We start from the raw sequence: 22,161 nt of genomic DNA, 5'->3' as shown, positions 1-22,161 counted from the left end.
TTCGCTTGTCCTCGTCATTATCTTAGCATCTGTCTTCTCTTCCAATTTCACTTCTTGACTTTTCAACCATCATCTCATTTCTATTTTTTTTTAAGAAACTAAATGAAATTTAAAAAAAATTGTATTTTTGTTCCCATCTTGTTAAGAAATGCAATTTGAAGAAATGCTTATTTTTCTCATTATTACCTTTTTTATATATCTTTATTATACTCTAATTATTAAAAGTATCTTGAAATTTACAAGTTTGACTTACATGATGAAACCGCATGTTTAACTTTGAAAAAAAAATATAGAGAGATATATTCGCTTTTGGATATGATTGAATTAATTATTATAAAACAGATTTATTAAAATAGATAAGAGTCAAATCTCGATAAAAATTAAGATAATATCCTTTTCCATAATAGCCAATTACAATTTTTTAATTTACTTCTTCATAAATGATCGTAGAGCTGAGGTCGACTATGTAAAATTGTTGGAATAATGAATTTCATCTTTACTAAAATTAAAAAATACTTAAAACATGTATTTAACTATTATATTTATGGTGTATTTATTTTTGAAGATACACTTTTTTTTATCAGTAAAAGAAATGAAAAAAGTTATAAAAAAAAGAATTCAAATTTCTAGACCTGGGGCATTCATGGCGGCCAGCTCACCATGAATCTTGTGGCTGCTGTGAAATCACGGCCTTCAAGCCCAGCCAAGGCGGTAAACGAGACCAGCCGAATTAAGTTGTATATGGTCCAAGTTTGTTAACTATTCAAATTTGATTTATTTTTTTATAACTTTGAACTTGATTTAAATTGATTTTTGTATATGATTAAAATTAATAGAATCAATAGATTTTCATAATAAATTATTAATAATTGATTTGAGACTTCAAACTTTCATGATTTTATTTTTAATTTTTATTAAAAAAAACCATCTTATGAATTCATCATTCAATCGAGGTCAGTTTGATATTCGATCTTTTGATCCATCAAATCCTCTTGGTCTAGTTGCCCAATTGATCTATTAAGATTTACCTAACTCAAAAGCTTATCATGAATTTTACTAGCTCCACGAACTATGGCTCATACTAATTAAAAATTAATATATCTTTATAATGATATGATATTATCTACTTTGGATCTAAATCTTCATGATTTTATTTATGGACTCTATTAAAAAGGTCTCATTCCAATAGAGATATCATGATATTCTTTATGTATTATAATATAAAATTTTGATTATAATCCATGAAGTTATAAACTCTCAATTTAAATTTATTTAATTATTTAAAATTTCTATATTTTTAAACTTATTCCATTAGTTAGTAAATTTAATTTTAAAATTAAGAAATTATTTATTTATTTACTATATTGATAACAAATTATTGATAAATATAATTTATAAAATCATTTTATTTATGAATATTTTAAATTGAATGTATATATATATATATATATAGAAAAATGATATACTGCGCGTCGTACCTACGCGATCCCGTCCGCGACTTCTCCCACCCACGCCCACTGCCGTCGCGATTTCATCGCCATCCGACCATCTCCGGCTGCCGGACCTGGCACGATCGATGCGCCACTCACCGGCGCGTCGACCGACGTCGGTCCTGCGGTTGGAGATGGCCGGAGTCCTGCGGTCGGAGATGGTCGGACGGCGACGAATTTGGCCGGAATCCGAGACCACAGTGACTGACCGGTGAGAGTGAGTGAGACATGTGGCTATGGCTGCTTAGTACATCACATATGGAGGGCCAGGAATGCCTTGGTACATGAGGAGAGGCGGCTGGATGAGGAGCGATTATTTCGGAGTATTCAGACACATGTGTACAGGACCTTGGGCATATATATGGATAGCAAGCTTCGACAAGGATAGCGGCTGCTGGATCGTTTGCATTCTGTTTGGACTATTTTGTTTTTCATCAGCATATGTCATTCTTATTCCTGTGTAATTGTTCTAGATATAGATGAGATAGGGAGTCATGCATCATTTACACATCGGTACGTGTATAAATAAGTTCTCATGCATGCATTACATTACAAATGTATATACACATTTCATACATATTCATTCATCATGCAAACCATACATTCCAATCTGCATAAAAAGAGTCCACAACAAACGGCTAGTGATAAAGATGTTTCAAATCCATTGATGGCTGAGGTTTTGCCCAAAAGCCTATGAGAGTGAGTGAGCCCACTGACTTGGCTCACCTAGTCCACAGCAAACGGCTCGTGGTAAAGACGTTTCAAATCCGTTGATGACTGAGGTTTTGCCCAAAAGCTTATGAGAGTGAGTGAGCCCACTGACTTGGCTCACCTAGTCCACAGCAAACGGCTCGTGGTAAAGACAACTTAAATCCGTTGATGGCTGAGGCTTTGTCAAAAAGCCTAAGAGGGTGAATGAGTCCATCGGTTGGCTCATCTAATCCATAGTGACGGCTATGGTAAAGACATGTCAAATCCGTTTATAGCTGGTCACTTGCTAAAAGTGTGCAAGGTCTGGTGGAGATGCTTGAGCAGGAATCACTAAGAGGATGCGGATGGAGCCATAGAGAGTTTGAAGGATGATGAAGTGTTTGATGCGGTGATGTACTTCTGATGTGGACTAATGGCGGTGCGCTACAGAGCTCCTAGGCGTCGAGGCTGTTGGTGGATGTTGAGACACAACTTCTGGTGGATACTGAGACACGGATACTGAGACACGGTTTCTGGTGGCTACTAAGCCACCAGGTGGATAGTCTGATGGATGATGAGATGTGGTGCGCAGTTTGATACTGAGATGACTCTTGATGCATGATGGAGCTACCCTCACTGATGGAGCGCATAGTGAGAGATTTTGATAGTGTTGGTATTCATATAGCACTCCTATGATGCACCATTAACTCTTATTCAGATCTGACACTTCGTCAGACATGATATGAGATAGGGTCAATGGTCATCTTTGTTTGTTAGTGCATTTCCCATTGATGATATATATATTTACCATTCATCAAAAAAAAAAGAAGAGAGAAAGATCGGGGTTGGGAAATTTTATGGAAAGAATAGCGACAGAATCAAGGCTCGATCGCTATTTTAGCGACTGAAACAAGGTTTGGTCGCTAAAAATTAGCGATCGAACTTGGTTCGATCGCTATTTTAGCGATCGAACCTCATTTGGTCCTTAAAGGTCGCAAAAATTCCATCTTAGCTCATTTTCAACTCTAAAATTAGCGACCCAATATAAATTCGGTTGCTAATTTAGCGATCGATTTTTAAGTTCCATCGTTAAATAGTGATCGATTATAATTATGCTGCTAATTTAGCGATCGATTATAATTCGATCGCTAATTTAGCGATCGATTATAATTCGATCACTAGTTATCGACGGAACTTAAAAATCAGTCGCTAAATTAGCAACTGATTATAATTCGGTCGCTAAATTTGTCGCTATTTATGGTTATTTTTGTAGTGTTCAATTTCTGGGATCACATTTTATAGATTCATCAATGAAGTCTTTATTTTGACTACTGGAAATGTCTTCGACGAGAAAGCTGTATATTCACTATTGGGAGAACTCGGTTTGGCAGGAAGGATGGTGTCTATTATTGGACCAGGTGATGATCCCCCTTCTGTGTTATCATAATATGCTTCTTTATGATAAATCTCAGTCAGTCTTATGGACTCAATCCCTGGGAGTGGCCGGCCCGGTCCCACGGAAGTTTTCCACAGACCACCAGGGTAAATCGAGAAGCGCATACGGCGGTCAATCCAAATACCCAACATCCTTTGATTGTGTTCCCTGTTTGGAAGAAAATTCTTGCAAATACACCGTAGCTGGGGATCGAACCGCGGGTCCCTAGATCACAACCCGGATGTCCTACCGTTGCACCATTGTCCCGGGGACATAAATCCCAGTCAATCTCATAGACTCAATCTCTAGGGGTGGTCGGCTCGGTCCCACGGAAGTGTCCCACCGACCACCAGGGTAAATCGAGAAGCGCATACGACGGCCAATCCAGATGCCCAGCATCCTTTGATTGCATTCCCTATTTGGAAGAAAATTCTTGCAAATACGCCGTAGTTGGGGATCGAACCGCGGGTCCCTAGGTCACAACCCGGATGTTCTACCGTTGCACCATTGCCCTGGGGTTGGCACAACAACTAAGGGAAATTGTCCAGGACAGGAGCAGTTATGAAGAGTTCCGCCCTCCAGGAGTGTATTCAGACCATGTCATATGCACAGTCACAGTTATGGATGTGGGTAGAAGGAAGCCTAAACCTTTTAAATTTTTCAATATGTGGACTACTCATCCGGGATTCCTACAGACCATACAGGACCTATGGGACCAGGCAGAGCACGGGAATGGGACTAGCACAACACAATACAGACTTTGGGAAAAATTACGCCAGCTGAAACATCCACTCAAACAATTTAATTATCAGGATTTTCAGCATATTCAGGAGAGGGCCAGAAGGGCGAAGCTTCACCTGGATGAGTAATCTGTATGCAATGGGGATCCCCAGGTATCTGAAAGGCATCTCCCCCTGTTAGAATCCAGTGATCTGCAATAGTCTTTGACGCATGATCTCATCAACTCCCGCCATGTATTTGCTCAATTTGGTCAGATTAGCCGTAAGGCCGACCATCTGAGCAAAACTCTATAAATAGTCAACTAGCTGAGTAACCGATGATACATCCCCCGACAGAACAGTAGCAGGTCATCCGCATACATCAGATGGGAAATCTGCAGACTCTTGCACATCGGGTGGAAGTGAAAATCTGATCTAACTGTACGACACGCTTGGGATCGTGACAAGTACTCCATGCAAAACCCAAACAGATATGGAGACAGCGAGTCCCCCTATCGAAGTCCACGACCACCCCGAAAGAAACCATATGGACTGTCATTAATCACTACAGAGAATGTCATCGTGATGATACACTCTCTGATCTATGTGATGAATATGGCAGGGAACTGTAGGGCTGTGAGTACCTAAATAAGGAAATCCCAATGAACCGAGTCAAAGGTCTTCTGTAAGTCTACTTTGAGTGTGCAGCGCAGGGAAATGCGCTTCCTCATATATCTCCGAAGTAACTCCTGTGCAAGGTGGATGTTATCTTTGACAAACGTTGTCTGAGCAGGATGCAGTAGTTGATCTGATATGTCAGCTAATCTACTAGTTAGGAGCTTCGATATCACTTTGTAAAAAACTATGCAGCAAGAGATGGGCCTGTACTCTGTCACTGTAGTAGCATGTGCAGTCTTAGGCACTAAGGCAATAAGTGTATGGTTCCAAGAGCGGAGCAGTCTGCCCGTCGTGAAGAACTCTCGGATGCCTGCAAGGAAATCCTCACTGATGATATCCCACGCATGCTTGAAAAACTTAGAACTATACTCATCCGGCCCTAGCACCTTAAGATCACCAATATCAAACAAGGCCCTCCTGATCTCGTCGTCCGATGGTGGTCTAATGAGGCTGGTCTGCTGCTCAGTGGTGAGTGTCCTACCACAACGCATGCAATCAGAACTAAACTCTGAGCGATCGACCTGAACTCCCAACTGTGCCTGAAAGTGTCTTGCAAACTCCTGCGCTATAGCCTCCTGATCAGTGGTCGGACCACTGTGGTCTCGGATTTTGGCCAAATTCGCCGCCATCCGGCCATCTCCGATCGCCGGACCGACGCCGGTCGACGCGCCGACGAGTGGCACGTCGATTGGGTTAGGTCCGGCAGCCGAAGATGGCCGGACGACGATGAAATCGCGGCGGCAGTGGACGTGGGTGGGAGAGCAGCGGATTCCGGCCGAATTCGCCACCGTCCGACAACCGGCGACCGCTGGACCGACGTCGGTCGACGCGCCGACAAGTGGCGCGTCGATTGGGCCCGGTTCGGTGGTCGGAGGTGGCCGGACGGCGAAACAGGAGCGGCGGCAATGGGCATGGGTCGAGTGGTGCGCACGGGTCGCAGATGGGGATGTCGCGCAGGATATCAGCTATATATATATATATATATATATATATATATATATATATATATATATATATATATATGTTTAATCTTATTTATTTTAATAACATATTTAAACTTTTTTATTTAATTAATTATATATATATTTAATGAATATTTAAACTTTTTATTAAACTTTTTAAATTCATTTAATATATATGAAATTGCAATCAGAGGACAGTGACCAATTGTGAAACGGAGGTGAGGTGAGGTCCCAACCAACTACAAAATTGCGGGCTATTTTCCATAGCTAACGGCTGCATTTCATAACAGATTGCAATCACCTGGCTGCAACGAGACGGCACTAGTGACAACCTCCGTCATGAGTTTATTTTTACTATTTTATTTTTATTAACAAAAACAGAAAATAAAAGATACTTTTAGTGAATATAAATAAAGATAGCTAGGTGTTTTGGATATTTTTTTAAGTACGTGTTATAGTAAATTGCAGAAAAGTTTATTAGATCTTTCAGCATCTTCTAGTAAAATTATTATACTTTCTTTCTATCGATGAATCAAGAGTTATAAAGATGTTGATCACTAAAACATTCTCTAACAAGTTAAAGTATAATACATGAGCAGTTCACTTCCAGTTCTCAATATCTATCAAAAGCAAAGAATAGCTATCATGTAAGCTTCCTAGTTCGTACTAGTAAATCATTCACAATTTCGTGAAGCTGCAGTATATCATGATAAATTTCCTTCTAAACAAAAGACAAAAGAGAGAGAGAGAGAGAGCTCATGTTTCAAATTCGTTACGGATCCTCCACTGATGAGCTAGTGTCTTTTGATCACAATCTTGCTGCTGATTCCTTCCATCAATCAAAGTGCCAACCTTCTCACCAGTAATGGCTTTTGCAATGTTTCCAGGCTTGGTCAAATTAAACACGACAACTGCATGAAAATTTTTGTGAGCATGAACTACAAAGATTGTTAGGAACTAGGACTTAGTTAAGAGTTTTGAGATACCAGGGATATTATTCTCTTGACACAAGGTGATGGCTGTCATGTCCATCACGGATAGATCCTTTGATGTCACTTCCTGATACGTCAAATTCTCAAGGAGGCGAGCATTTGGGTTAGTCCTGGGATCATCATCATACACGCCATCCACATTGGTTGCTTTAAGCACCACCTCTGCATTGACTGGAAAAAGAGTTGCAAGGAAAGATGCCAATTTTGGTGAGTCTCACATGAAGGAGGCATTTTGTTAGACTTTGAATTAACAACAAATAACCGCTACAAAGTTTCAATCTCTAATAGAAGTAATTGCCCACTGTTTATAGTACACATCAAGCGAATAGAACAAACTCTAACTAAGATGATATCATCCACAAACCAATAAAATAATACAGCAATCTACAAGGAGAATTAGATAGATGTCGACAATAGTTCACCATGCATGTAATTTTTGCTAGAAAAAGCAAAAGTAATAGCATGTCAAAATTTTATTTTATCGGAACTGTTTATTCCTAAAAGTCTTTTTTTAATTGCTTCAAATGAACTCACTCTAAATGATAACAAGTGAATCATCACTGAAGTATGAACAATGGAGACTTTGCTACTTAGCCAAACAATTCCATTCTTCAATAAAATTATACAAATGACAGAATAAAGGTCAGCTCAAAAGGAGAACAAATATGAGTTCAAGCTAACAGGATTACTTACTCTCTGCACAGCGGAGGGCAGCAGCAGTGTCAGTTGTGAAGAATGGGTTACCAGTTCCAGCAGCAAATATAACAACCCTCCCTTTCTCCAAATGTCTAACAGCCCTCCTCCTTATATACGGTTCTGCAACTTCTGACATGCGAAATGCAGTCTGGACACGAGTTGGAATGCCAATGCTCTCCATTGTTGCTTGCAAGAATATAGCATTCATAACTGTTGCCAGCATACTAGACCACAAAACATGTAGATTTTAGTAATGACCAAAAGTTTTATGGATTTGAGATGAACTGTTAAAGTTGAAAATTTGTGACTTTTTCCCAGATATTTTTTCAGCGGATGGGAGTTTATATTCATAGTTATTTAATAAAAGATTATCCAATGGATATGTCATTTGACTCATGGTTTAAAGTTCCAAGCTGTGTCAGTCGGCGTCAGTGAATCTTACTGTTATGTCCACTGACCGGCATGCAAAACCTCTTGATACACATGATACAAAGATTGTTAGCTAGCGAGATTTCCCCAAGTGCTTCTTCCTCAAGGCTTCCTAAAGTACTACTTCCTCAAGGCTTCCACGAGTTAAAGTTTCTGCAGAGGCTTCGGTGAGGACCCGTGAGACTTACAAGTTGAAGGTTGTCAGGGAGGTCTTTCATGAGCCAGGGTTCTGCTGGAGCTACTCCATCAGCTTGCAGTCTATTGGTGGAAGTTCCTCCAGGATCTACAGAGGCTTGTTATGCGTATTTCCTCATGTGTTTCTTCTTCTTCTTCCCTCTTTCTATTCCTCCTCCTGATCGGTGGCAACTAATGTCACCTCGGTACACATCGACACATACTTGTTTCATCTGGGGACCAGAATCTCAACAAGTCACAAGACTTACGACCTTGATTTGATTTTTCAAATGTTAATTATAGTAACAAGTAAGATGGTATCATCATGTTAATGATTTTCTATTCTGTTTGAGGCTACATCAAAAAGTATGAGATTTAGTTAACCTAAAGCATTACAGTGGGTGAGTCATGTTAGAAAGATACACAAAAATGTCATAAATTAAGAACTTGCAGCTCAACAGAACAATCTCATAAGAGTGTATGTAATTTACCTAGGCTTGGTTTAACCATAAGTGTTTTCTACAAGGTAAAGGCTAACTGAGTAGATGAGACAGAATAATTATGTCCTGCGGAAATTGTATAAATGGCTTGATATACAAAAAAGTAATATATCAAAACCAAGTCAATCTTATTAGTTAATATCTTAATCACCTTTAGGCAGAAATAAGCCAATAAATGGAAACTTTATAGACAGAGCAATGAAGTGGGCAAGCCTAAAATCCTCCAAAAGATAAACTAAATTGAAAACCAAATAAATCAATTTGCAATTTTCAGTAGTAACCTAATATTACTTTGTATCCATTCATGAAAAACTGAAATTTCCTACTGAGTGCAGGGAAAAAGAAAAAAAGAAAGGGACATCAGAAATAATATGGATATCATATAGTGGCTATGATATCCATTCATGAAAAACTGAATTTCCAACTGAGTGCAGGGAAAAAGGGAAAAAAAGGAAGGGACATCAGAAATAATATGGATATCATATGGTGGCTATGAGTGAGAAAACTACAGAATAAAGTAAGAAATCCAAGCCTAACAGAAGAAGCAAGCTTTCAGGCACAGCAGACTTTACAATTCAATAATATATGGACAAAACACTTAACAACAGACTTAAATGGAATCTTTCAGGCACAGCAGTTCGTGGTGCAATGTTTTTCAATTGATCTAGAAGAAGCAAGCTTTAATACCCAATATAATCTGCAGAAGACCGGTCAAGGCCACTGGAACCTGCCCAAGAGGCTCCACGAAAGATGTTACCACCACCCACAACAATAGCAACCTAGAAAATATCAGGTTTTCAGATTCCACACAAGTAGTATGTTGGATCATCATTTTTTTTTTGATGCACAAATCACATATATTTTATTTGCAAATAGAGGAATAGCCAAAAGGATAGGTTTTAATTATGATATGAAGATTCATCTAAGTAGATAATCATTAATGTCAGACAGCCTTAAAGTCTATCATGCACTACTGAATCTCCGTGAAGTTATCAATAATCTCTTATAAAACTTATAAGCTAATGTTTCAGAGAGGTTATTTCTTCAGGCATCTAAAGAAATGGTATCTAATGGAGATTGGATTCATATAGAAGCATATGATCTACTAACAAAATGTATAAAAATGATCAAAAAGATCACTGATTAAATAAGGATAAAGAAGGCAGACCTCAACACCAAGTTTAGTAACAGAAGCTACCTCTCTTGCAATTGACATTGTAATCTGCAGTAGTAAAAGACTTTACTGAGAGAGGTAACAAGAACAAAAAGAATTCCAACACTTGATAAAATATTACTGAAAATATTTAGCTGGTGTAACACAATTAGGAAGAAAAAACAATTCAAAGGGAAGTGTTAATAGGAAGAAAATAATTCATAAAGAACAAAAACACCTATTATAAATCTTAGTCTGCATGTGAATAGATGAAAGAGAGCAGAATCATAGTACACGTGTATTGATGAAAGAGAGCAGGACCATAGTTTGCTTAATGTAGGCTTGCCACTTGATTGCAAAGTAGATGAATTTAAAACTTGTTTGAGGAATAAGTTATTTGGAGAAATGGACATTTATTTCCAAGTTGGATTATGTTCTTTTGGGCATGGGATTATTTTTTTCAAAGATAGTTTAGATTATGTTCTTTTGCACATGGAATTATTTTTTTCCCCAAGATAGCTTAGTTTATTTCCTCGGTTGTATTGGTTGGGGTATTAGAAAGGACATCATCCCCCTATTTTGAAGCACTTTTTGGTTTAATAAAATTTGAATTTTGGTAAATGTTTTTGGTTTCCAATGTTGCATCATTCATCGTCAACTATCCAAGAGGTAAGTTATACAACCAGACCCATGTAGTTTAATTAAAAGGGTTAAGGATCATCTTGGGTTGACCTATTTAAAACTATTAGGGTGTTTTAGCCAAGTCATATTTGGGTTAGAATTAAAACATGTCGAGGGCTAAGGAGACACGACTCATTGATCAAAGTCGTTACCTACTATACTGTAGCATGACATAATGCGAGAAAGTTCTGATTATCTTTAAGAATAACAAAAAAATATGCCTGTTTGATTTTTTTGATACAAACTTAGTCTACAAATGTTTTGTGGTAAAAAAATTACTGCCCGTTCCATATTAAACAATGATGTGCGATAGACCAGTATTGGGAATTAAAAATTCAACTTACCTTTGGGTCAATATTTTGGATGTGGTCACCAGCAAGTGCTTCCCCACTTACTTTCAATAATACCCTTTGCCATCTATACGGTCGCTTCATTGAACCTTCATCATTGAGTAAACCAAAAGGAGCCATGGTCGCCATATGAGGCCTATACATAATATAAATATTAGAAGGAAGCAACAAGATAATCAATTTCTTATACCAGATCTTTAAATTATTTGGAAGTTAATAGAAAATGTGAAGTTAATGTTACTCAGGAAACAAAATTTCCAAGAACAGAACCACTATCTCCAATTCCCATTGTCATCTAGCCACAAAGTGAAATAGCACCAGCATTATGACAGATCTAGGTAAGCGCACATAAAGGCAATGCTCGCTGCTTAAATCCAAGATCATCACCACATCAAAGTGTAAGCAACCACTAAAGGATAACCTCTGATATTTAGATGCCATCTTTCTTCTTTTACTTCCTCTTTTCATATGGCAGTAAAAGACTTATTACTTTTGTGAACCAATCGAGTGTTGCCTACCTGTTTCCTTAAGATACCAAAGACTCCTACGTTCGTCCAACACAGCCCTCAACGGTATCCTTCGAGCGAATCGAAACGAATTGTGTCAAACCCAACCTGCCTAAAAAGGAGCATCTTCCTTACACCCTACAACTAAAAGGTTCGACAAAGCCTCAATGGTTAACTCCTGATGGTTTAAGCAGTGAAGGTGAAGGGTGAACCTCGAGTTGTAATTGGGCGAATCCGAGCCCAAACCGGAGGAGCAGCTGACGACAAGCTGAGGCGCGGCCGTGAGGTGGGAGCCCAGCATCGGATACGAACCTCTGCGCTTCCAAGGAAAGGAAGAAGACGAGGAGGAGGTGGAGGCGAGAGCAGCAGGAGGCGACAGGGATAGCGAAGGGGAAAAGACAGCCATTTGTCGAGGAAAATATTTTCAAGAGAAGATTTAGATAGGCCTGTAAGAGAGAGAGAGAGAGAGAGAGAGAGAGATTTAAGAGAATGAGAAAAAAAAAACAATTCTCGAGGATAATTTGGTAATTTTAGAATAAAAATATCTTGGCACGTGCCCAGAACCCTAGAAGATCTCAAATGCACAAGTTTGATATGCATTTGGTACATAAAATTTTTACAGAAAATAAAAATTAAATTATTTACGGAGTAGTTGAAATTTATACACAACCGAATTAAATTGTAAATAGAGAAATTAAAATGAAAATAGATATAATGCTAATATAATAAATTAATATGGTTCAAAATTTTGTATTACACGTACGTTAGGATTTTTTTTTTTGATAAAATAAAAAATCTATAATTAGAGAGTCAAAAATTATAATTTATTTATAAAAATTATATATATATATATATATATAATTCCGGACGGATCACGGAATTTGATTAAAAGATTTATGACTGATTGAATAAATAATGAACTAAAATGATTAAATTCTAAATTTTAAAATGGATCCCGGATATAAAATCCATCATAAAATGTAATTTTTTGTTCTTATCTTTTGTAAAAAGGGAATCCGTCTTTTACAATAGATGCAATATGAGGACTTCCCAAGGGTCATCATCTTAATACTGTTTTCGCCTAACATACTTAATTTCGAAATTTTGATGGGATCCAGTAACTTTATTCTTATGAACCATCTTATAGGCACTTGATCATGAAGCTGATAAATGCTTTTTTAAGATACACTACGTTGAAACAACAAATTAAGCAAAATTGCTCATTTAATGTGAGGTCTGAATGGCTGATACAGCTCTAAATTGTCAAGATTAATTAATAGTTATGCATGTGCTATAAGCAAACTAATGGCCTTGCGATGCTTTGACAGCTAGCTACAAGTTCAGAAAACAACACGGCACTGATTTACTTTCTTTGGCAAATTTCTAACGGCATGCGGCTAGATGCAAACTAATGGCCTTGGATTCCGCAGCTGCTACAAGTTCACACTAGAAAAATAATGACTCTTAACGATCAAATTTTTTATCTCGAAAAAATTATAAAAAAATTTATCGTAAACCCATTTAGCGATTAAAATCCTGTTCGATCACTATTTAACAATCGAAATCCTTCAGTCAAAATTTAATAACCGACAATAATTCGATTGCTAAATATAGCGACTGAACATGATTTTGATTGCTAAATATAGCAACCAAATAAGATTTCGATCGCTATATTAGCGACTGATTTGGATTTTGATCACTAAATTTAGCGACAGAAATTCTAATCGATTGCTAATTCCGTTGGTATTATTAAAAAATTAGCTATGTCTATGTTGGATTTCGATCACTAAATTAGTAATCGAATAGGATTTCGGTTGCTAATTATGTGAGGTATGTATATGCAAAGATTTAATGAACCCGCGAGTGTATTTAGGATGTTAAAAATGGTCATCCAATAGTTACTTCCTCCTTTGCTGTTAATCCTTTTGCTTTGTATATTCCAAATCGTTTTGTTGCTCTATGATTGCCGAGTTTAATTATATGTAAAAAAAATATTCAAATTGGCATAGATTCAATATAATTAACTTAATCTAATAACGTACATGGAGAAGAAAAAAAATTAAGAACAAGTGCATAGAGAAAGAAAAAAATTAAATCTTTATCTTTAATTTGTAGAGTGTACTCTTCTTCAGCAAAAAGTGGAATCTGTCATCTCAGCAATCTCACACGGTCGACCTCATAACCAATTTATCGATTGAAATCCAATTCGATCGCAAAATTAGCGATCGATTTTGGATTTCTGTCGCTAAATTTACTGATCGAACCACGATTCAGTCGCTAATTTAACGACTGAAATCCTAATCGATCGCTAATTCCGTCGGTATTATTAAAAAAATTCGCTATGCCCATGTTGGATTTCGATCGCTAATTATATGAGTTATATATATGCAAAAATTTAATGAACCTGTGAGTGTATTTAGGATGATAAAAATAGTTACTTCCCCACTATTAAAGTCAAATCCTTTTGTTTTGTATATTCCAAATCGTTTTGTTGTTCCATGATTATCGAGTTTAATTATCAGCAAAAAAAATATTCAAATTGGCATAGATTCAATATAATTAACTTAATCTAATAATGTGGAGAAGAAAAAAAATTAAGAACAAGTGCACATAGAAAGAAAAAAAATTAAATCCTTACCTTTAATTTATAGAACGTACTCTTCTTCAACAAAAAATGGAATCTGCCACCTCAACAATCCCACACGGTCGGCCCCACAACCAATTTAACAACCAAAATCAAATTCAATCGCAAAATTAGCGAGCGATTTTGGATTTCAGTCGCTAAATTTAGCGATCGGACCATGATTCGGTAGCGAAAAATCCTAATCGATCGAATTCCATCATTATTATTCCCAAGATTTGGTAGGAATTTTAACGATCCAAAATCCTCGTTTTGGATTTCGATCGCTAATCATTCAATATAATTAACTTAATCTAATAATAGAAGAAAAAAAATTAAGAACAAGTGCACAGCATTACCTTTAATTTGTAGAGTGTACTAATATGTCCACCACCTTAGAGTTATATATCAATTTAGCTATCAAAATCTAATTCGGTCGCAAAATTAGATTTTTGGATTTAGCACGAACCTTCGATCGATAATTTAGTATTTTGGAGGATCGTGTTAAAAATGGTCATTTCCAATAGTTATCTTCCCCCGCTGTAAAAGGTCATAAATCCTTTTGCTTTGTATATTCCAAATCGTTTTGGTATTCCATGAATGCCGAATTTAATTATCTTTAAAAAAATATTCAAATTGGCATAGATTCAATATAATTAACTTAATCTAATAATGTGGAGAAGAAAAAAAATTAAGAACAAGTGAACAAAGAAAGAAAGAAAATTAAATTCTTACCTTTAATTTGTAGAGCATACTCTTCTTCAGTAAAAAGTGGAATCCGCTACCTCAGCAGTCCCACACGATCGACCCCACGATCAATTTAGCGATCGAACCACGATTCGGTCGCTAATTTAGTGATCGAAATCCTAATTGATCGCTATTTCTGTTGGTATTATTAAAAAATTCGCTATGCCCGTGTTGGATTTCGATCGCTAAATTAGAGACCGAATTGGATTTCAGTCGCTAATTAATGATCGAATAGGATTTCAATCGCTAATTATGTGAGTGATATATATGCAAAGATTTAACGAACCTGCGAGTATGTTTAGGATGTTAAAAATGGTCATCCAATAGTTACTTCTCTCCGCTGTTAAAGCCAAATCGTTTTGCTCTGTATATTTTTAAATTGTTTTGTTGTTCCATGATTGCAGAGTTTAATTATCTCGAAAAAAATTCAAATAGGCATAGATTCAATATAATTAACTTAATCTAATAATGTGGAGAAGAAAAAAAATAAAAAATAAATGCACCGAGAAAAAAAATTAAATCCTTATCCCGTACTCAATTAATTAAACAGAACTGCTGAGCAAAGTAATCTATATAAGCTGGCTAATATATAAGTTCAAGCTAAGATGTAAACATGAGCCGTTACCACACTTTTAATTTGATTAGGCAATATTACTCAATTCAGGAATTAACATGATATAAGTGCAAGCTAAGATAAGCCAAGATATAGGCGAAGAGGATTTGTAGAGCGAACTTTTCTTCAACAAAAAGTGGAATCCGCCACCTCAGCAGTTTCCACACGGTCGTCCGCACGACCAATTTAGAGACCAAAATCCAATTCGATCGCAAAATTAGCGAGTGATTTTGAATTTTGATCGCTAAATTTAATGATCGAACCATGTTTCGGTCACTAATTTAGCGACCGAAATCCTAATTGGTCGCTAATTCCGTCGGTATTATTAAAAAAATTAGCTATGTCCGTGTTGAATTTCGATCGCTAAATTAGTGACCGAATTGGATTTCGATTGCTAATTAGCTACCGAATAAGATTTCGGTCGCTAATATGTGAGTTATATATATGCAACGATTTAACGAACCTGCGAGTGTATTTTGGGTGATAAAAATGGTCATTCAATAGTTACTTCCCCCACTATTAAAGCTAAATCTTTTTTCTCTGAATATTCCAAATCATTTTGTTGTACCATGATTACTTCCCCTGCTATTAAAGCTAAATCCTTTTGCTCTATATATTCCAAATCGTTTTGCTGTTCCATGATTGCCGAGTTTAATTATATGCAAAAATAATATTCAAAGTGTCATAGATTCAATATAATTAACTTAATCTAATAATGTGGAGAAGAAAAAAATTAAGAACAAGTGCATAGAAAGAAAAAAAAATTAAATCCTTACCTTTAATTTGTAAAGCGTACTTTTCTTCAATAAAAAGTGGAATCCGCCACCTTAGCAGTTCTACACAGTGGACCCCATGACCAATTTAGCTATCAAAATCTAATTCGATCGCAAAATTAGCGACTGATTTTGGATTTAGCAAACGATCCACAATTCGATCACTAATTTAGCGATCGAAATCCTAATTTGTCGTTAATTCTGTCAGTATTATTAAAAAAATTTGCTTTACCCGTGTTGGATTTCGGTCACTAAATTAGCGACTGAATTGGATTTCGATCGCTAATTAGCGACCGAATATGATTTTGATCGCTAATTATGTGAGTTATATATATGCAAAGATTTAACGAACCTGAGAGTGTATTTAGGGTGTTAAAAATGGTCATCCAATAGTTACTTCCCCCGCTGTAAAAGTCAAATCCTTTTGCTTTGTATATTCCAAATCGTTTTGGTATTCCATGAATGCCGAATTTAATTATCTTTAAAAAAATATTCAAATTGGCATAGATTCAATATAATTAACTTAATCTAATAACGTGGAGAAGAAAAAAAATTAAGAACAAGTGAACAAAGAAAGAAAGAAAATTAAATTCTTACCTTTAATTTGTAGAGCATACTCTTCTTCAGTAAAAAGTGGAATCCGCTACCTCAGCAGTCCCACACGATCGACCCCACTACCAATTTAGCGATCGAAATCCAATTCGATCGTTAATTTAGCGACCGAACCACGATTCGGTCACTAATTTAATGACCAAAATTCTAATCGATCGCTATTTCCGTTGGTATTATTAAAAAATTCGTTATGCCCGTGTTGGATTTCGGTCGCTAAATTAGCGATCGAATTGGATTTCAGATGCTAAATTAGCGATCGAATTGGATTTCAGTCGCTAATTAGCGATCGAATAGGATTTCGATCGCTAATTATGTGAGTGATATATATGCAAAGATTTAACGAACCTGCGAGTGTGTTTAGGGTGTTAAAAATGGTCATCCAATAGTTACTTCCCTCCGCTATTAAAGTCAAATCGTTTTGCTCTGTATATTTTAAATTGTTTTGTTGTTCCATGATTGCAGAGTTTAATTATCTCGAAAAAAATTCAAATAGGCGTAGATTCAATATAATTAACTTAATCTAATAATGTGGACAAGAAAAAAAATAAAAAATAAATGCACCGAGAAAAAAAAATTAAATCCTTACCTCGTACTCAATTAATTAAACAGAACTGCTAGGCAAAGTAATCTGTATAAGTTGGCCAATATATAAGTTCAAGCTAAGATGTAAACAGGAGCCGTTACCACACTTTTAATTTGATTAGGCAATATTACTCAATTCAGGAATTAACATGATATAAGTGCAAGCTAAGATATAGCCGAAGAGGATTTGTAGAGCATACTGTTCTTCAGCAAAAAGTGGAATCCGCCACCTCAGCAGTCTCCACACGTTCGGCCGCACGACCAATTTAGAGACCAAAATCCAATTCAATCGCAAAATTAACAAGTGATTTTGGATTTTGATCGCTAAATTTAGCGATCGAACCATGATTCAGTCACTAATTTAGCAACCGAAATCCTAATTGGTCACTAATTTCGTCGGTATTATTAAAAAAATTAGCTATGTCCGTGTTGAATTTCAATTGCTAAATTAGCGACCGAATTGGATTTCGATTGCTAATTAGCTACCGAATAGGATTTCGGTCGCTAATATGTGAGTTATATATATGCAACGATTTAACGAACCTGCTAGTGTATTTAGGGTGATAAAAATGGTCATTCAATAGTTACTTCCCCCACTATTAAAGCTAAATCTTTTTTCTCTGAATATTCCAAATCATTTTGTTGTTCCATGATTACTTCCCCCGCTATTAAAGCTAATTCCTTTTGCTCTATATATTCCAAATCGTTTTACTGTTCCATGATTGCCGAGTTTAATTATCTGCAAAAATAATATTTAAAGTGTCATAGATTCAATATAATTAACTTAATCTAATAATATGGAGAAGAAAAAAATTAAGAACAAGTGCACAGAGAAAGAAAAAAAATTAAATCCTTATCTTTAATTTGTAGAGTGTACTTTTCTTCAATAAAAAGTGGAATCCGCCACCTTAGCAGTTCTACACAGTGAACCCCATGACCAATTTAGCTATCAAAATCTAATTCGATCGCAAAATTAGCGACCGATTTTGGATTTAGCAAATGATCCACAATTCGATCGCTAATTTAGCGATCGAAATCCTAATTTGTCGTTAATTCTGTCGGTATTATTAAAAAAAATTTGCTTTACCCGTGTTAGATTTCGGTCGCTAAATTAGCGACTGAATTGGATTTCGATCGCTAATTAGTGACCGAATAGGATTTTGATCGCTAATTATGCGAGTTATATATATGCAAATATTTAACGAACTGAGAGTGTATTTAGGGTGTTAAAAATGGTCATCCAATAATTACTTCCCCCACTGTAAAAGCCAAATCCTTTTGCTTTGTATATTCCAAATCGTTTTGGTATTCCATGAATGCCGAATTTAATTATCTTTAAAAAAATATTCAAATTGGCATAGATTCAATATAATTAACTTAATCTAATAACGTGGAGAAGAAAAAAGAACAAGTGAACAAAGAAAGAAAGAAAATTAAATTCTTACCTTTAATTTGTAGAGCGTACTCTTCTTCAGTAAAAAGTGGAATCCGCTACCTCAGCAGTCCCACACGATCGACCCCACTACCAATTTAGCGATCGAAATCTAATTCGATCGTTAATTTAGCGACCGAACTACGATTCGGTCGCTAATTTAATGACCAAAATCCTAATCGATCGCTATTTCTATTGGTATTATTAAAAAATTCTTTATGCCCGTGTTGGATTTCGGTCGCTAAATTAGCGATCGAATTAGTTCGGTCGCTAAATTAGCGATCGAATTAGTTCGGTCGCTAAATTAGCGACCGAATTGGATTTCAGTCGCTAATTAGCGATCGAACAGGATTTCGATCGCTAATTTTGTGAGTGATATATATGCAAAGATTTAATGAACCTGCGAGTGTGTTTAATTAGGGTGTTAAAAATGGTCATCCAATAGTTACTTCCCTCCGCTGTTAAAGCCAAATCGTTTTGCTCTGTATATATTTTAAATTGTTTTGTTGTTCCATGATTGCAGAGTTTAATTATCTGGAAAAACATTCAAATCGGCATAGATTCAATATAATTAACTTAATCTAATAATGTGGAGAAGAAAAAAAATAAAAAATAAATGCACCGAGAAAAAAATTTAAATCCTTATCCCGTACTCAATTAATTAAACAGAACTGCTGAGCAAAGTAATCTATATAAGCTGGCTAATATATAAGTTCAAGCTAAGATGTAAACATGAGCCGTTACCACACTTTTAATTTGATTAGGCAATATTACTCAATTCAGGAATTAACATGATATATATAAGTGCAAGCTAAGATAAGCTAAGATATAGGCGAAGAGGATTTGTAGAGCGTACTTTTCTTCAACAAAAAGTGGAATCCACCACCTCAGCAGTCTCCACACAGTCAGCTGCACGACCAATTTAGAGACGAAAATCCAATTCGATCGCAAAATTAGCGAGTGATTTTGAATTTTGATCGCTAAATTTAATGATCGAACCATGTTTCGGTCACTAATTTAGCGACCGAAATCCTAATTGGTCACTAATTCCGTCGGTATTATTAAAAAAATTAGCTATGTCCGTGTTGAATTTCGATCGCTAAATTAGCGACCGAATTGGATTTCGATTGCTAATTAGCTACCGAATAAGATTTCGGTCGCTAATATGTGAGTTATATATATGCAACGATTTAACGAACCTGCGAGTGTATTTTGGGTGATAAAAATGGTCATTCAATAGTTACTTCCCCCACTATTAAAGCTAAATCTTTTTTCTCTGAATATTCCAAATCATTTTGTTGTACTATGATTACTTCCCCTGCTATTAAAGCTAAATCCTTTTGCTCTATATATTCCAAATCGTTTTGCTGTTCCATGATTGCCGAGTTTAATTATATGCAAAAATAATATTCAAAGTGTCATAGATTCAATATAATTAACTTAATCTAATAATGTGGAGAAGAAAAAAATTAAGAACAAGTGCATAGAAAGAAAAAAAAAATTAAATCCTTACCTTTAATTTGTAAAGCGTACTTTTCTTCAATAAAAAGTGGAATCCGCCACCTTAGCAGTTCTACACAGTGGACCCCATGACCAATTTAGCTATCAAAATCTAATTCGATCGCAAAATTAGCGACTGATTTTGGATTTAGCAAACGATCCACAATTCGATCGCTAATTTAGCGATCGAAATCCTAATTTGTCGTTAATTCTGTCAGTATTATTAAAAAAATTTGCTTTACCCGTGTTGGATTTCGGTCACTAAATTAGCGACTGAATTGGATTTCGATCGCTAATTAGCGACCGAATAGGATTTTGATCGCTAATTATGTGAGTTATATATATGCAAAGATTTAACGAACCTGAGAGTGTATTTAGGGTGTTAAAAATGGTCATCCAATAGTTACTTCCCCCGCTGTAAAAGTCAAATCCTTTTGCTTTGTATATTCCAAATCGTTTTGGTATTCCATGAATGCCGAATTTAATTATCTTTAAAAAAATATTCAAATTGGCATAGATTCAATATAATTAACTTAATCTAATAACGTGGAGAAGAAAAAAAATTAAGAACAAGTGAACAAAGAAAGAAAGAAAATTAAATTCTTACCTTTAATTTGTAGAGCATACTCTTCTTCAGTAAAAAGTGGAATCCGCTACCTCAGCAGTCCCACACGATCGACCCCACTACCAATTTAGCGATCGAAATCCAATTCGATCGTTAATTTAGCGACCGAACCACGATTCGGTAACTAATTTAATGACCAAAATTCTAATCGATCGCTATTTCCGTTGGTATTATTAAAAAATTCGCTATGCCCGTGTTGGATTTCGGTCGCTAAATTAGCGATCGAATTGGATTTCAGACGCTAAATTAGCGATCGAATTGGATTTCAGTCGCTAATTAGCGATCGAATAGGATTTCGATCGCTAATTATGTGAGTGATATATATGCAAAGATTTAACGAACCTGCGAGTGTGTTTAGGGTGTTAAAAATGGTCATCCAATAGTTACTTCCCTCCGCTATTAAAGTCAAATCGTTTTGCTCTGTATATTTTAAATTGTTTTGTTGTTCCATGATTGCAGAGTTTAATTATCTCGAAAAAAATTCAAATAGGCGTAGATTCAATATAATTAACTTAATCTAATAATGTGGACAAGAAAAAAAATAAAAAATAAATGCACCGAGAAAAAAAAATTAAATCCTTACCTCGTACTCAATTAATTAAACAGAACTACTAGGCAAAGTAATCTGTATAAGTTGGCCAATATATAAGTTCAAGCTAAGATGTAAACAGGAGCCGTTACCACACTTTTAATTTGATTAGGCAATATTACTCAATTCAGGAATTAACATGATATAAGTGCAAGCTAAGATAAGCTAAGATATAGGCGAAGAGGATTTGTAGAGCATACTTTTCTTCAGCAAAAAATGGAATCCGCCACCTCAGCAGTCTCCACACGGTCGGCCGCACGACCAATTTAGAGACCAAAATCCAATTCGATCGCAAAATTAACAAGCGATTTTGGATTTTTATCGCTAAATTTAGCGATCGAACCATGATTCAGTCACTAATTTAGCGATCGAAATCCTAATTGGTCACTAATTCGGTCGATATTATTAAAAAAATTAGCTATGTCCGTGTTGAATTTCGATCGCTAAATTAGCGATCGAATTGGATTTCGATTGCTAATTAGTTACCGAATAGGATTTCGGTCGCTAATATGTGAGTTTTATATATGCAATGATTTAACGAACCTGCGAGTGTATTTAGGGTGATAAAAATGGTCATTCAATAGTTACTTCCCCACTATTAAAGCTAAATCTT

At 35.9% G+C, this 22,161-nt stretch overlaps 1 protein-coding gene across 1 annotated transcript; it reads right to left on the bottom strand.

The window, feature by feature from the left end:
- Positions 1-6,526: 6,526 nt before the first annotated feature.
- Positions 6,527-11,896, bottom strand: LOC141821315 (uridylate kinase PUMPKIN, chloroplastic). The gene is made up of 7 exons (XM_074708728.1): positions 11,668-11,896; positions 10,944-11,085; positions 9,934-9,987; positions 9,453-9,544; positions 7,660-7,886; positions 6,961-7,137; positions 6,527-6,885 (listed from the first exon to the last, which is right to left on the bottom strand). The coding sequence occupies exons 1-7, from the start codon at positions 11,859-11,861 to the stop codon at positions 6,731-6,733; spliced, it is 1,041 nt and encodes a 346-aa protein (XP_074564829.1). The 5' UTR covers positions 11,862-11,896; the 3' UTR covers positions 6,527-6,730.
- Positions 11,897-22,161: the final 10,265 nt, after the last annotated feature.

This window comes from Curcuma longa, chromosome 2 (assembly GCF_044706935.1).
Source record: "Curcuma longa cultivar G26 ecotype Majalengka, Jawa Barat chromosome 2, ITB_CL_G26_1.1, whole genome shotgun sequence".
In the NCBI taxonomy this organism is placed as follows: Eukaryota; Viridiplantae; Streptophyta; class Magnoliopsida; order Zingiberales; family Zingiberaceae; genus Curcuma; species Curcuma longa.
Note: the sequence above shows the minus strand (reverse complement) of the source record. Positions and strands in the feature narration are given on the sequence as shown.